The 14,960-nt window shown below is 42.0% G+C and overlaps 1 protein-coding gene across 2 annotated transcripts in view; it reads left to right on the forward strand.

Annotated features, from left to right (window-relative positions):
• NEK11 (NIMA related kinase 11) overlaps positions 1-14,960 on the forward strand; it is a 223,175-nt gene that overhangs the window by 168,273 nt on the left and 39,942 nt on the right. For both annotated transcript variants that reach the window (XM_019508841.1, XM_019508840.1), the window contains exons 13-14: positions 3,553-3,698; positions 10,583-10,643. In XM_019508841.1, coding sequence (XP_019364386.1) covers positions 3,553-3,698; positions 10,583-10,643 — 207 coding nt within the window. The remainder of the gene's footprint in view (positions 1-3,552; positions 3,699-10,582; positions 10,644-14,960) is intronic.

A 14,960-nucleotide genomic window follows, 5' to 3' on the forward strand; every position in this document is an offset into this window, starting at 1 on the left:
GGTCCGCACCCCAACTGGGGTTTCTATCAATCAGATGTGCCCCCTCCTGGGGCTTCCTTCATGTGCGCCCTCCCTTGGGCTTCTCTCACATACACGCCCGCTCCTGTGGCTTCCCTCCGCTTTTGCCGGGCTCTTTCTAATCACTGACTCACCCTCGCCGGGCTCGTCTCCCTAGCAACACCCACCCAGGGCTTCCGCTCGTGTGGCCCCCTCTCTCTCATGGCCAGACACGAGCTGCCCTCAGGCTTCTTACTGGTGAGCCATCAGTGGGGCTCAGGTGGCCTAAGCCGTGCCTGGCCCCCTGCCCCTTTGCCGGAGTCCTCTCCCCTGCTCGGGTCTCACAACTATCACCCATCCAGGGATGCGGTCAATCCCCCCCATCTGCTGCGCCGCCGCGGCGCCATACAACTGTGCCATGCCTGGCACGACTGCCACGCCCACACAGGGCACTAGGAACCCCCAAAATTCTGGGGAGCTCCTGTGAGGCCTCCTCGCACCCCTACAGCCTCACCCGGTCCTCCGGTTTTAACCATATCAAACAAGGAACACAAAACTAAGAGCCAACCGGCTGCAACACAACCATAAGCCTTCTGGCTATAACATAAAGTCCAGGCCCCACATGGCTTTCCCGTAAAACCTCCTAGTCAGGGTTCTCTCCACCCACGTCATGGTGCAGCTACTCATTCTATCAGCCTGCTCATCTCTGCTAGGCTCCACTGCAGAGCTCTTGCTCCTCTGGCTGCCAAAAGGGAACTGCCAGCCAGGCTCTGGCCTGGGCTGTTTATAAGGGCCCAGCCCTGCCCCCTTCTGGTCACCTGAACAACATGGTTGCCCCAGCAACCAGCAGCTGAGCTGCCCTAGTGATTGGCAGCTGTTCTTAACCCTTTTCTAAGCACAAGGCACCTACGTGACCTTGTGACACCACCCCAGAATTTTTTTTTAATCGCCGTATTTTTAAAAGAAAATTAATGCCCTGATGCTACTGAGTCCAAAACATATTGTTTTATTGAAATAAAAGCATATTAATTTTTCCCAGCCTTTTTTTTTTTCACCCTTGCTAGGTAATTGTAATTATCAAGAAGTACTGATGCTAAATTCTGCATCCTTTGCTGATTTGTCTAGATTACCCTTTTTGTACCTGTTTGAATGCAAGCTCATTGAATGCCAATTAATCAGTAATATGATTGTAAATACTAATTTAGGCACTGTAAACATCGATTCCAGGATACAAATGTTCAAGTATAGAGTACAGAGTAGCCTTTACAGTGTTAACTTTTGATGATTGACATTTATTCACTTCTGTAAAACAATACAAAATTATTGTTTTTTAGTCATGAATCACAAAACTATAAAGATTAGTCTCATACTTTTCCAGAGTTCATTCTTGCATGATACTTCTGAAGGAACTGGTATAACTGGTATAAATCAGTGTGAGTACATGTATGTTTTTGAGAACTGAAGTTATTAAAATAAAAAAGGAAAAATATTCCGTGCTCAGTACTTTAAATCCCAGGTAATAAAGGAGGACTAAAACCTAATTCTACATTTTCAAAGCCCTCACAAATTTTTCAGGAAGAAAAGGTTCCCATGGTTATTTCCTAGCGTCTTGCTAAGGCCCCATGATTTGTTGGGGGCTAAGTGCATATTTCCACATCCCAAAAAATATAATTCAGAATAAGTGCCTTCAGCCTCTGCTTTAAGCTTGGCATTTCAAGATGAATTGTTGCTCTTTGTACTAGGTCTGCCTGACTCAGAAGCCGGGGGGGCTGATTCTGTCCTTAACTCTGGTATTATTCAGGCATTACTCCTTTGATGATGATGGAGTTACTTTGATATAATACCAGTGTCAGTGAGGTAGAAATCTGTGAAAAACTCAGTGAAAAGGTTAAAGAAAAATGGAAAAATCTGTTCCAGAATCTGTAATGTTACGTCATCTAGAGGTAGACTGGGGAAAAGGAAAGTAAGTAGCTAACATTAAGAGTAGGTTCCATGTCACTGTAAACTAGCCAAACTCATGGCCTGACGTATGCAGGTTGAATCTATGAATCATAAAATGTACTATTTTTAATCCTTTGAAAGTATTTTGCAAGTGGAGAAAGGACAGGGAAGTGTGGCAAAGTGGGGTCCCTGGCTAGCCTCAGGGCTAGTTTCCTAAACTGCCTCTGGACACGCCACCCACCTGACTCACCCACCACACCTTGATGGAATATAATTAGGTTGTTAATTAAGGTGGGAGGCTGCCCATTTTACACCCCAATATTGCGGGGGCTGTCTGTAGCTCCATTCCACCCCTTCACTGTGGCCCCCAATCATGGGACCTTTGGCTTCTGTAAGTCCTGGCCCTGTCTCAGGCCAGTCAGGACCCTGAGCTTCTTCGCTCATCATGGGTATTCCTCATGGTGGGCCCTTGGCCCTTTTGACCCTTCCGGTCCTGGCCGCAGCATAGACCAGTTGAGTGCCTCGGTTGGGTTTTCACATCCTGCCTGCACTTAGGGATTGCGGTCCCCCATTCCCAGCTCAGGTGCTCCTGGAAGTGTGCCTGACCCTGCAGGGTCACTCCCCCAGCAGGCTCAGGCACGTCCAGAAGCTTACCTGGCCTACCCTGCTCTGATGTTGTATGGCCCACCCAAAGGTGAGGGGTGGGGTTAAGTTTCCCCTACTCACCTTTCACCAGGGTGGTAACTGGCTTGGCATTTCCTGGGGGCTCCCACACCACTGAGAGCCCCACCAGGCCACCCACTCCTGGCAGGGTGCAGTTTTAGGTCATGCCCAGGATGAGGAGTCTCCAAACCATCCCCTACAGCTCATGCCCTTACCTCCAGGCTGTTACAAGCAGCCTTGCAGCCAGGCAGTGTTACTGCCTGGCCTGTCAGCAGCAAACTACCCTGTTTATATAGGCAGCCATGGATCTAAAATGGCTGTCGCAATTAAGCACCTGCTGGCTGCTTGGCTCGGCCCTTAAAGTGGCAGGCACCAACAGTGCCCTGCCAAAGGAAGTAATTATATTTTTGTGTAATATATCTCCTGTGCCTTACCTTTATTCTTTCCAATGATGTATGGAATGATTCCGACATTCATCTAATTTGTTTTGCCTTTTAATTTAGCCATCTTATTTACCACAAAATAAGCAAGTTGGAATAAACCAAGTAGTGACTGAATTCACCCTTCTGTAACACAGATATAACCCAGTTTGTGTCATTTCAGCCAAATGTACTCTGGTATATATCAATATAGATCCACTGAGGGCCATAATTAACAGAACCTAATATGATTCTATCCTTTTGACAGAAACAGTTTTAACAGTACCTTTTTGTCACTAATGGCATGACTCTGGTCAGATTCTACTGTCTGATTTTTTTTAAAGGATCCATTGCCTTGTAGGTGATATGAAAATACTTTGTGTCTTTTTAAGTAAATGTATGTATATGCAGAGAGAGAGAGAGAGAGATGTTTATGTGTATGTGTGTATACATACTCATCAACTTTTAAATAACTTTTGTAACCTTTTCATATAGTGATTCCTATAAAATCTATACTCTTGTTTCATTCCAGAGATCCCTGAAGATCCACAAATTGCAGAAGCATATTATAATGATGAGTTTGATTCTTGCTCAGAATCAAGTGAAGAAGAGGAGAAATACAATGAAGAGGACGAGGATGCTAAAATATCTCAGTCTGTTTCCAGAACAAATCAACAGGTAGATTGTGTTCCTGTGTGACAATAGCATATGCCTGCGTGCTATTTTTTATACTTGTTTGTAAAGCAACAATCAGCATAATACACTGAGTGCCTGATCTTGAGAAGTACTGATCAATTACAGTTCCCACTCATTTTACTGAGATTGTCAGTGCTAGAAACCTGTCAAAGTTAGGTCACATGTATGTGCATTTATAAACCATCCAAATAGAGAGAGTATTCTGTACCTCTTTAGGATTAAGAACAAAAGTACTTTAGGGACCAAGACGTAATTGAGTATTGTCACATTTGGAAATGGATCTTAGCCTCATAAATCATTAGGAGCTTTTGAAAATGTGTTGTGTACCTTCAGTCTGTGTCTTGTGTGCCTCTGATCTATATACAGTCTGTTTCTAATTTATCATGTTAATCAGTTTGGTTTTTATTGTAAACTCCTTGGCTAGGGACAAACATTCAAAAAACTTGAGCCTAAATTAATTGAATCTTTTCAGGTTAATCTAACTTGGCTAGGCTAAACCAGTTTGTAACCATGCAGACATCCCCTCTGGACTCAAAAAATGAAGGCACATGCAAGCAGTGGCCCAGGCTAGAAGCCGGGGGGTACTAAAGCAGACTTCCCTCCCTTCCTCAGTGCTGAGCTAAGAGGGCGTGGCCAGGCCCCAGCAGCACTGGGGAGGGGTCATCTGTTCCCCTGCCGCCCCTCCCCGCCCCAGCAGCCCAGTAGGTAATGTTTATCACCCCTAACTCAGTGTTATCAGCCCATTAAGAAAACAAAGCCTCTCTCCATTATTTCAAGCTCTTTAACAGCTTTTCCAAGGAAGGACATTAAGCTACCTGTTGATTAGCTCCAAAAAGCCTGTCTGCCTTTGTCTTCTCACACAGCATGGACTGTAGCCAGCATGTGGTCTACTAGCTAATGCTAAGAGGTGTCTGTGTAAAGCAGAGGGGTGGGAGGGAATAATTCCTGCTTAGCAGGAAGAAACCAGGCAGATGCCTGCAGTCTCTGCCAGAGCTCCAGCAAGGAAACAGAGGGATGGGGCCAGCTGCGCTGTGGAACAGAGAGCCCTGCCCAGCTCAGAGAGCATGCCAAGATGCTGGGGGAGTCTGATTTATCTTAATCCAGCAAGGGGTCTGGGACAGACATTGCATAAACTGGTTTGAGCCAAATCAGGTGAGTCTGATACTACATTCAACCAGGTTTATCTCAAACTGGTTTCAGTCATTTTCAAACTTGTTTATGTACACTAAGTGTCTGTTCTGTTACAGGTTTAAACCCATTTCTGATCACTTAAACCGGTTTATGTGTAATGTCTGTCCCTAGCCCTTAAGAAAGGACTGTGACTTCTTTTACTTCTTTAGGGAACAACATGTATCAATGTTGCTCATCAAATTTAAGTAACTTGTAACTATCTGAGGTAGTAATTGTCCCAATTTTTGTTTGTTTGTTTGTTAAGGCACAATTAAATGGTGGTTTTGTGCAAGGAAGTATAATTGTATAAGGAAGTATAATTGTGCTTGGGAATGAGGCAGTTCTTCTATCCATTACACTTTGACTTTAAAAGCTTACTCAAACCAATTTCATTTTTAATCTGGAAATATCTAGTTAATCAAAATAAATCAAGTAGCCATTCAGATTAAACACAAAAGAGGCTGATAGGACTTCAATAACATTTTGCTTCAAAGGAAGCTAAGGAAAAAATAAGGTAATATTAGAAGATAGCTTAGGCAATGTTTAGGACTATAAAAATAGCATTTGGACAGGTAGATGCTTTTTTAAAAAAATGAAACTCCTTGCTGCATTGTCTTTATTACAGCTGTATGAAAATTTAGAAGCAGTTTATTGTTTCTATTAAAAGTGCAGTGATCCTATAAAATGATAATCAGTCAAACAAAAATCAGTTGCATAGTTCATGGAATGGTTTTGATGCAATTATAGACCCTGCAGTCTACACCTCCTGTATAGACTGAACAAAACACTGATACAGTTTCTTAAAAAACCCACCATAATATACTCTTGAAATACATTATTACTCACTTTCATTATCCCTTATTGTATTTCGTCTCTCTGGTAGGCCTTTTTAAGTGTTCATTTAACTTGCATCCAGATTGTCATAGAGTTATATCATTAAGTGTCAATCAATAATGTTTTTGAACATGTAGACAGCAACTTAGAATTAGCAAGGTGGCTGATACAAATAGAATTCTTAATAATGCAGAGTAAATTAGGTATTGGCAGTCAGGTTTAGGCAGAATAACATTTAGTCGCTTGTTTTAGTGAATTCCAGTTTGGTGACAACAATAACTAGTGTTGGAGGTGGGAGGAATATTTCATTGATGTCTCTTTTCAGAATTTGATCCTTCACCTATGTATGTCTTTATGTATGCACATTGTGAGGAAAACAAATCCTTTCAACTTTACAGGAAGATTCATAGGTATAATGATTAGAGTGCAAATACTTTTTTAGAAATGCCTCTATCAAAGAAGTGACTAGCTTTCTTTAGTTTTCCCTTGTTATAGTACCTTTATTGAGGCAGAGGCTGCTCCTTTTTTGTGAATATTAATACAAATCTTTCATCTTCCAGAAAAAGTTACCCCCTCTCTGCCTACCCCCCACACACCCAAAAAAGGAACCATCAAACACAATATTTAATTTTCTTAAGTGAGGAGCTCCATATTGGGCCTGAGCTCTCTGATGTCTCTTATCAACTTTTTAGGGGTTTAGCCCACATCTAATTAAACTAACAACTTTCACATTTTTTGGTAGAATTTGCCCTGCTAATAACCTGCAGGGACTTCTTCTGCTCTATTGATTCAATGGGAACACTCCCATCAACTGCAGTGACAGTAGAATTGAACCCTGAATGTAGTTTAAAGTTCATTATGTATTATTAGTACTCTTGATTTCTTCAATGTAGCTGGTAAAAAATACAGTCACAAATGAAGCCCTTGGAGCTATGCATTAGAAAGATGGCATTATGATGAATCATAGAAAATTAGAGTTGAAAGGCACCTCAGGAGGTCATCTCATCCAACCCCACACTCAAAGCAGGACCATCCCCAGCTAGATCATTCCAGCCAGAGTTTTGTCAAGCCAGGCCTTAAAATACTCCAAGGATGGAGATTCTCTAGGTAACCCATTCCAGTGCTTCACCACCCTCCTAGTGAGAGAGATTTTCCTAATATCCAACCTAAACTTCCCTTGCTGCAACTTGAGATCATTGCTCCATGTTCTGTCATCTGCCACCACTGAGAACAGTCTAGCTCGTGAGCAGGGATCCTGGTTTTCTCTGATAAAAAAAAAAACAAAAACTCCCCAATATTTTGATTAAAGCAGTAACCCAAAATGCACATTTTTCGTGATTTGAAATGAAACACCACTAATAAATATATATAGTAAATATAAATATATTTATATTTAATATATGTATATTAGTGGTGTTTCATTTTGATGATGGAAAAATATAGATTTTGGGTTACTGTTCTTAATCTGAAAATTGGGGATTTTTTTATCAGAGCAGACCAGGATCCCTGCTCATGAGACACTGAAGCAACTTCACTCTCTTCATAGTCTCAACAAGACCCCAAATTCTTCATTTCCCTGACCTTTATATCTTTGCAAAGTGAATGCAACAATGCCTTGCTTGTGATTTAGCTGCATTTTATAACCTCTTTTGTACACAGGAATTACCCCAACTAAATGCAGGCTTAAAATCTGCTGTTAGGTTGATGTTCACAGTGGGATTAGAATATGACCCTTACTGCAATGTAAAATTTTTCATGCACCTAATTATACTCTTCCTTATGTGCATGAAGAGGCTCCAAGATGACCATTTCCCTCTTATGTGGGAAAGTCTGAATTCATCTTAGAACTGCACAGGCTACCATGGCACAGATTTGGGGACAGTGGTGTGGCAAGTGGCTCCCTAAGTACATGGTGGGCATGTACATGCCCCTTTTCACCTAAAGGAGTGGAGCAGGGTCTACAGAACAGGAGTGCATATTGGCTGCAAGGTGATGGTTCAATGGCTTGCCTCCACCTGAGTTTCTCTGCACAAAGCCACTTTGCTCAGGTTTTGGGTAGAAGGAAAGGTGAAGTTCACCTTTAATGAATGTAACAATTACTTTTCCAGACTCCTTACTCTGCCACTCTCCTTAAATATGCCTTTTTTCAACGAACTCTGGTTTTCTAATTTGATGGGATCTAAATAGAAAGAATAAGAGAGGAATGTGAAAACTTGCTTTAAAAACATCGGCAATTTTTTGATGTTCACTGAGGGTGTCATGTTGGCTTTGATGTAGTTGAGGTGATAATGGGCATGATCCATTTCAGCTAATCATCTTGATTTTTATGTTTTTCTTTTATGATAGTAAGCATAGAGGCCTTACCTTCTATGATTTTTAAAGAAAGAGTGTAGTAATTGAACACAATAGCTACCTATTTTAAAGTCTTCCGTTTTAGGTGTCTCCTGAGACTGTCAAACTGTCTCATCTACTGAAAAATCAGTACAGCTTCATTGGCTTCATCAGAGGCTATGGGTGCTGGCAGACTATATGCTGTCAATCACCCAAGAAATGGTCCACTAGATTCTGGAATGACTTATTGCTATTTGAACATGGTTCGTTACTTTTACATTTAAAAAGTCTTTGAATTCTTCCACACTTGCTTCTGTTCATAAAAGAATCCATGTTCATCTGTAAGAAACCCTTATTTTTCTTCATTCAGGGCTTTGCTTTCTGCAAAGAGGATGTACTTGTTATATTGAGAGCTGATTTGAGACAGCTATCTTGAGGAAAAATTAAACTGGAAACAAGATGCAGGTTGCTTTATTGCTCAGTATAGTTATTTGGTCCTAGGTATGACCGTAAACTGCATCCAACTGTAAGGCCTGCTGGCAATATGGTGGGGTTACTCGTAGTGGGATAAGCCCTACAAAATACCACAATGTTGCAACCTCCAGAGTAAGGTGAGTATGGGGTGCCTCAGAACCCTAGCCCCCACTGCCTTGGTTGGAGAAAGCCTAAGGGATATCACCCTGACAGAAACACAACCTCGCTGAGGTTTGAGGCAGTTAGAAGCAATTTTTATCTATTGCTCTGTGGCAGAAGCTACAGCCTTCAAGGCACTGAACATCTGGACTTGGATTAGCTTTTAAATTCTCTTACAATGGTCTAAAGTGGAACATGGGAGGTCTTGGGCAGCCTCCACTCCTCCATACTCTTGCCTAGGTATTTGCATCAAAGGTCTTGGTGTGATGGTTGCAGGAGTCGCTACAAGCAGGTTCATCAGGCACCTAACTAGACCTCTTATGCATACACCATAATTCAGAGGTGAGGGTTGCCTACTAAAAAAATAGCTATTTGAAGTCAATTGTATACTACTCAGTTGCATCACACCCCAACTAGCTGCATCTAGGTAAAACTTTCAGTGCCTTTTATTCAGTAAAATTTTTGTATCATTTTAAATATACTTGTTATCCGTTCAATTTTTATAACCTTTTAAAAATTTTTTGGAGACTGGAAATTTTGCCTCCCTGCTCCCATGTGGATGTATCTAGTTTGGTTCGAAGTATTAAGCTGTTACCATTTTAACTTTCACTCTGAAGAAATTATTTGAAAACTGGTCCTTGAACTCCCACTGAAAAGACAATTCAGTGACATGAGGGTTGGGAGTTTCCCTTCCTGATGTCTCTTTTATCACCATATGCCTGAATCCATCCTGAAGAGATAGTGTAGTGAAGTAGGAAACAGTGGACACCCTGTTCATTTCTAGACTTGAACATTTGAAGTGATCCCAGAATGTCAATAGAGGTAGTTAGTCATGTTAATTTGAAGTCAGGCAGAAGACAGGGCAGGCAGGGTGGCATTTTTACATATGTATGTGTTGCAGCTCCAGATGCTTTGAAATGCCTACAGTTGTATAAGTGGTGAAATGCACATCAGCACTGAGAAAATGACAGTGGCACACTTTTGAATTAAAACACCTCAGAGGTGCTTTAGTTCAAAAGTGCATCGCTGCCATTTTCTGTGCGCTAACACACATTTCACCACTTATAGAACTGTACATGGCATAGTGCAGGTCACCTCAGCTCACATGCAGAGCAGACTTGATTAATCGAGTCTGCTCTGAAGCGGTAGATCTCCAGTGCATCCTGGGGAAAAAAAGTATGTGTATGAATGCTAGTAGAGACCAGGAGATTGAGAGGCATGAGCTTTTGTTGGCAACAACCTACTTTTTCAAATGCTGACATGATGGTATCTGATAAAGTAGGTCGTTGCATATGAAAACTCATGCCTCTCAACCACTTGGTCTCTAAGGGTGCCTATACATGAGTGCGTAGGCTCCGTGACATGCTGGAATTCTAGTATGTTAGAGCAGACTCAGTTAGCTGAGCCTGGTGGAGCATGGCAATTACTGCACTCCAGCAGCCTCCTGCATCTCATGTATCAGCATCCCAGTGCTTTAAAATGGCAGCGGGGGCACTTGAACTAAACCTCATCGAACTTTGGTAGAGATTGCACACATGTTAACAAGCATGTATTCTATACTCAACCTGCGTGTGCGCTTTACATGTTTTCAATTCTGTTAGGCAAGTGACAGCAGCATATGTTGTATGGAGCATTGCCCAAAACTTGATGTTTTAGAAGAAAAAGGTAGAAAGTGGCATTGATCAGTGGATTCAGAGGTTTTGTTTTGTGTGTGTGTGTGTGTGTGTGTGTGTGTGTATAAAAAAATAAAATTTGAGGTTACAGCTTAGAAGTAGGACTACTCAGTATCATAAGTGCTACCCTTGTGTAGTGTTTGCAGGATCATAACTGTAGTGCAGGAAGTTTAACATTCATACTTGCTCTAATTCTAATGTTCTTTCTCGCTCTTGTACCAACAGGACAGTGATGTTGAGGCAATGGTCATGTATTTGGAAAATGTCCTGAATAACAGCTCTCTAGGTGAGATATAATGTCTCTTCCCCAATATTAATAGTAATATTTAGTAAAAGTATGTTGGAGTATTTATGGGTTCTACTCCGCTTACCCCCTTTTCAATACAACAATTTTAAAGTTACTTATAAAAGTGGGGTTTTTTTTCCTTGAAAATGGCTTCTGTAGTCATCTGTACAAAATTGTGGATGCCCTCAAACATTAAACTGCACATTGTTCTACTACCTGGTTATGAGATAGATATTAAATATTATGGGTAGAAATAACAGAAGTGACATTGTGAAAACTGTATACAATAAAGAGTTTTTGAAAAAAAAATAATATTTGTCTTTGGAAGAGGAATTGAAAAAACACAGTTGCTTCTTCCATTCCTTCTTTAAAGACACATATTCAAACCAATCATATATATAAAAGCAGATTGCTTTCTTTTAGGCCAGGAAGGAGTAACAATGAAAAGTTCAGTTGAATATAGAAAGATGATAGGCCTGAACAAGGCAGATTGAAATGTCTTTATTGCTGTAATTCTTTTAAAGTAGAGAAAAGGTTTTGGTGTGTGAGTAATAAAACCTTGCTTTAAAGTTTATTTTTAAAATGGTCCACCTTTGATTCTTCTAAAACTCAATAGTAAGTTGTTATCAGAGATGAGAGAAAGACCAAGCTAAAGAAAAATCATGCCATGTAAGTAATGAAATAGTGCGTAAATATATTCTGATTGAAGAAAGAAAGGAACAAAAATATGTTCGTGATATCTTACAAGTCACCGAATAATTTTATAGATGTCCTAGATTTTAGCATAAAAAATGAGCAAAAAACAATAAAAGTAAAATGCCTTTTTTAAACATAATGATTGATACAGTACTGGAAAGCAAATTTGTTTGTTTCAATCTTTAGTGAATTTATACAGCTGAAAGCCTTAGTTTCATGTTATATTCTGAAAGTAAGAATCTAAAAGTAAGTTGTAAAAGAAGGAAGCATATTTAATTGAGATTGACTTATCCTAATCTCTAAAGAACACAGGATCCATTTTTATTTATTTCTGTACCAGACAAATGTGGGACATGAATTCCTGAACAAATGGAAACTCTGCTAAGTTCTTTTATCTCATTTAACATTTGAAATACCAAAAAAAATCTCGATTTCTTCTAGCATGGATGTAGCTATATAAGCAAAGCTGCACTTTGTACCAATATAGACACCCACCAAGCAAACTTTCTATACTGTCAAAAGCGCAGTTTTTCTGGTGTTTTTCCATTTACAGTAGCAGCTTCTGTTAGCATAGCTAGGTTGAACAGGGATCATGTTTCTTTACATTCTTAACTGGTGTTGGCTCTGGATTTAGGACCCAGATGCCTTGTTCTGTGTGGGGGAGGGTGGGCAGAACCCAACCCTCGCACCGACCACGACCTTTCCATTTGATAATAGGCAAATGTATTGATACACAGTGATAACAGAAAAGAAACAATACAGGCAATGAAGCAATTCTGTATATCTACCAATCCTAGGGCTGTCATCACAGCCAAGGAACATCTGGCCAGGATGCAGGCTTCAATCTGAAGGTTCTCTCTTAGGTGTCAGATGTCAGCAGCCTGGATGTGGCATGCCGAGGCTGCCTCCCCCTCCCCTCCAAGTGGAGTAGACGAAATGGAGGTGTGCTGTCTGTCCATAGTGGCCTCGGGGACCCCTCTCAGGGGATGGGGGCAGAAAACCCTCTTAGGGACCCTTTCATGGAGGAGGACAGGGGGGAGGATGCTTTGTTACGCTTTTGTATTCTCATTCCCTCCTGATGACTCTCCATCCATGGCTATCATGAGAGACTGATTGGTCTCTCTGTGGTATTCATACTGTCCGTGCTGTGTTTCATTGGTACATTCCAAGCTCATCACATGCACACCCTTCCCAAAACAGGAATTTCAGGCCTCCTTTGGCCTTGTAAGCTGGTGCCACCTTATCTCATGTTATGGAATAATGTGGTACATGCATTCTAATGCTTATATATATCTGTGTAGATATATAGAGAGATATATGTGAGCATTAGAATGGTTCAGGATGGGCAACAGCGGTTAACTGATTTCTAAAAGCCTGAGTCTCTCTCACACAGTATTCTCAGCCTTCAGAGGCAGATGGGCTGTCTAACAAACAAGGACACATAGTCTTAGAAACTGGGGGCATGTACCACATTATTCCAGTGCTGGTAGAAGGCTGTAGGATAGATAAGCATGAAAATCCATCGGAGACTTTAATGGTTTATACACTGTTACAAGTGAAATTGAACAGCCTCATTTACATTTGTGCAATCGTGATAGAAGTGATTCTGTTTTTTTCTTGTGACTCCCAGAGAAGGCCTCGGGGGAAGGCTTAAGGCCCTATAAGAGAGCCTCTAGGTCAGGGGTCACTGTGCTGTGAGAGACCCAGGTCTGTTCTAGCTTTGTAGCAGCCCCAGCAATTAGGGAATGGACTCAGAATGAGGGCAAGCCTGAGGAGGAAGTGATGAAAGTGGAGGCCATGGCCAGGACGTTCTTCTGGCTGAATGGTTTTGCACTCTGCTAATGGCTTGTAAGCTCTAGCAGCACACTGTAGAAATGGCTCAATACAGAGAAACCTTCAGGCCTATGTTAGTTTGTGTGGAGGGCATATTCACTTGCTGTCTGTCCTGACCCAAGTGCAGAGAGAAATCTGGCACACTTTACACTCATTTAAACATTTGCTACCATGGGGCGCATCCCCACAAGCACACAGCACATGTGCACATATTCACTGCACTGCTGATTTGTAGCAGGGAGGGGTTTTTTGACACCAGGAGATCCCAATGTCAAAAAAAACCCCACCACTAAACAAGGTGCGATACATGCAGCAGCAGCATTAACTAGCAGAAACAGAGCCTGGCTGTCCAGAGCCATGCTCTGGCTGCTGGCCAGGCTCTGAGCACCCAGATCACCACCACTGCTGCCCTAGGAGGCCCCCGGGACTCCAGGTGAAGCTGCTGGGGCCAGCCCAGGTGCTGGCCTCAGCCTTCTCTACCCCATCTGGGTCAATTTGCCCCACACCAACTCCATGTGCAGGGGCGTGCATAGCAACAAAAAGCAATGGCACAAATTTGTGCCACTTATTTTTACTGCAGCAACTGCAGGCCTCTACACATGGGGACACACCCATGTTATCTACCATGGGCTTGCAGGAATATAAATACAAGCAGAATGTCTGTACCCTTGAAATGTCTTTAGGTTACTGTACTGTAGGAAAATAAATTCTCCAGGGTGGTTAGGAATAATAATTAGCCAAGGAAAAAATGTTTAGTCAATAGAGATTATTTGCTCCTTGTGTTTATTCCAAATATGTAGTTATTCTCAACCAGGTTACCACAGCACCCCAAGTGCCTTGATATACTAACAAGTGTGCTGCGAGTTGCCAAGCACTACCAGGGGTGTAAACTTGATTCACAAAAACCTAGAGGGTGTTTATACATGTGCTGTGGAAGTGGGAAAGGGGGCACTTTAATTAGAGCAGGTCCAAGAGCTACTCTAATGAAAGCCCCCAGAGTCTCTTGTGTGTAAGTGTCCCCACACTTAAAAATGGTGGCAGGGTCACTTTAACTAAAACTTGTTTGATGAGCTTTATTTAAAGTGTCCCCACTGCCATTTTTAAGCACAAGGATGATGCTACATAAGACGCTGGAGTCTGCTGGAGCGCGGTAATTACTGTGCTCCAGCAGACTCGATTAACTGAGCCTGCTCTGATGCTCTGTAATGACAGTGCATTGGAGCAGCCTTGCTGCTCATGTATAGGTGCCCAGAGGTTTCAAATAGGCATTCATAATGTTAAAAACATTCTGACCTGCTGTGGTCTTTCTAAGTTCTTTGCTCTATTTTTTTTATAGGCTTAAAAACAAGAGAAAACTAAATGCTGCATTTTTTGAGGGGTGAGTTGGGTTTATTGAAGGACACTGCTGGCGTGTCCAGCCGAGTGCGCATGTGCCTCTTGCAACATTTCAAAGGAGTTTGAGACGCCACAAGATGCATGCCGGGGACAAAAAGCATTCCCTGCGCTGCATATTTGCAGCGTGGGCTCAAAATTTTGGTACCTGGAAATCCAGGTTTCAAAATAAAACATGGGTGAAAAAAGCAGGGCAGAGCATGGTCCCAGACCACATCCTGAGGCAATCCAGGAGTCAGTCCTCCAAGAGAGATGCTTGGGTTTCTGGCCACAGTGTCTCTGTGGTGCTTCTGCTGCCCCAGATGCTGTCACAGGTAAGTTAGGGACATGGGATGGGGGGTTTATAGGGGTGGGTGGATGTCAGGGGGTATGGGGAGTGGTGGGGGATGTTGGGGG

This window comes from Gavialis gangeticus, unplaced genomic scaffold (genome assembly GCF_001723915.1).
Source record: "Gavialis gangeticus isolate Ggan-Ray unplaced genomic scaffold, GavGan_comp1, whole genome shotgun sequence".
Lineage (NCBI taxonomy): Eukaryota > Metazoa > Chordata > Crocodylia > Gavialidae > Gavialis > Gavialis gangeticus.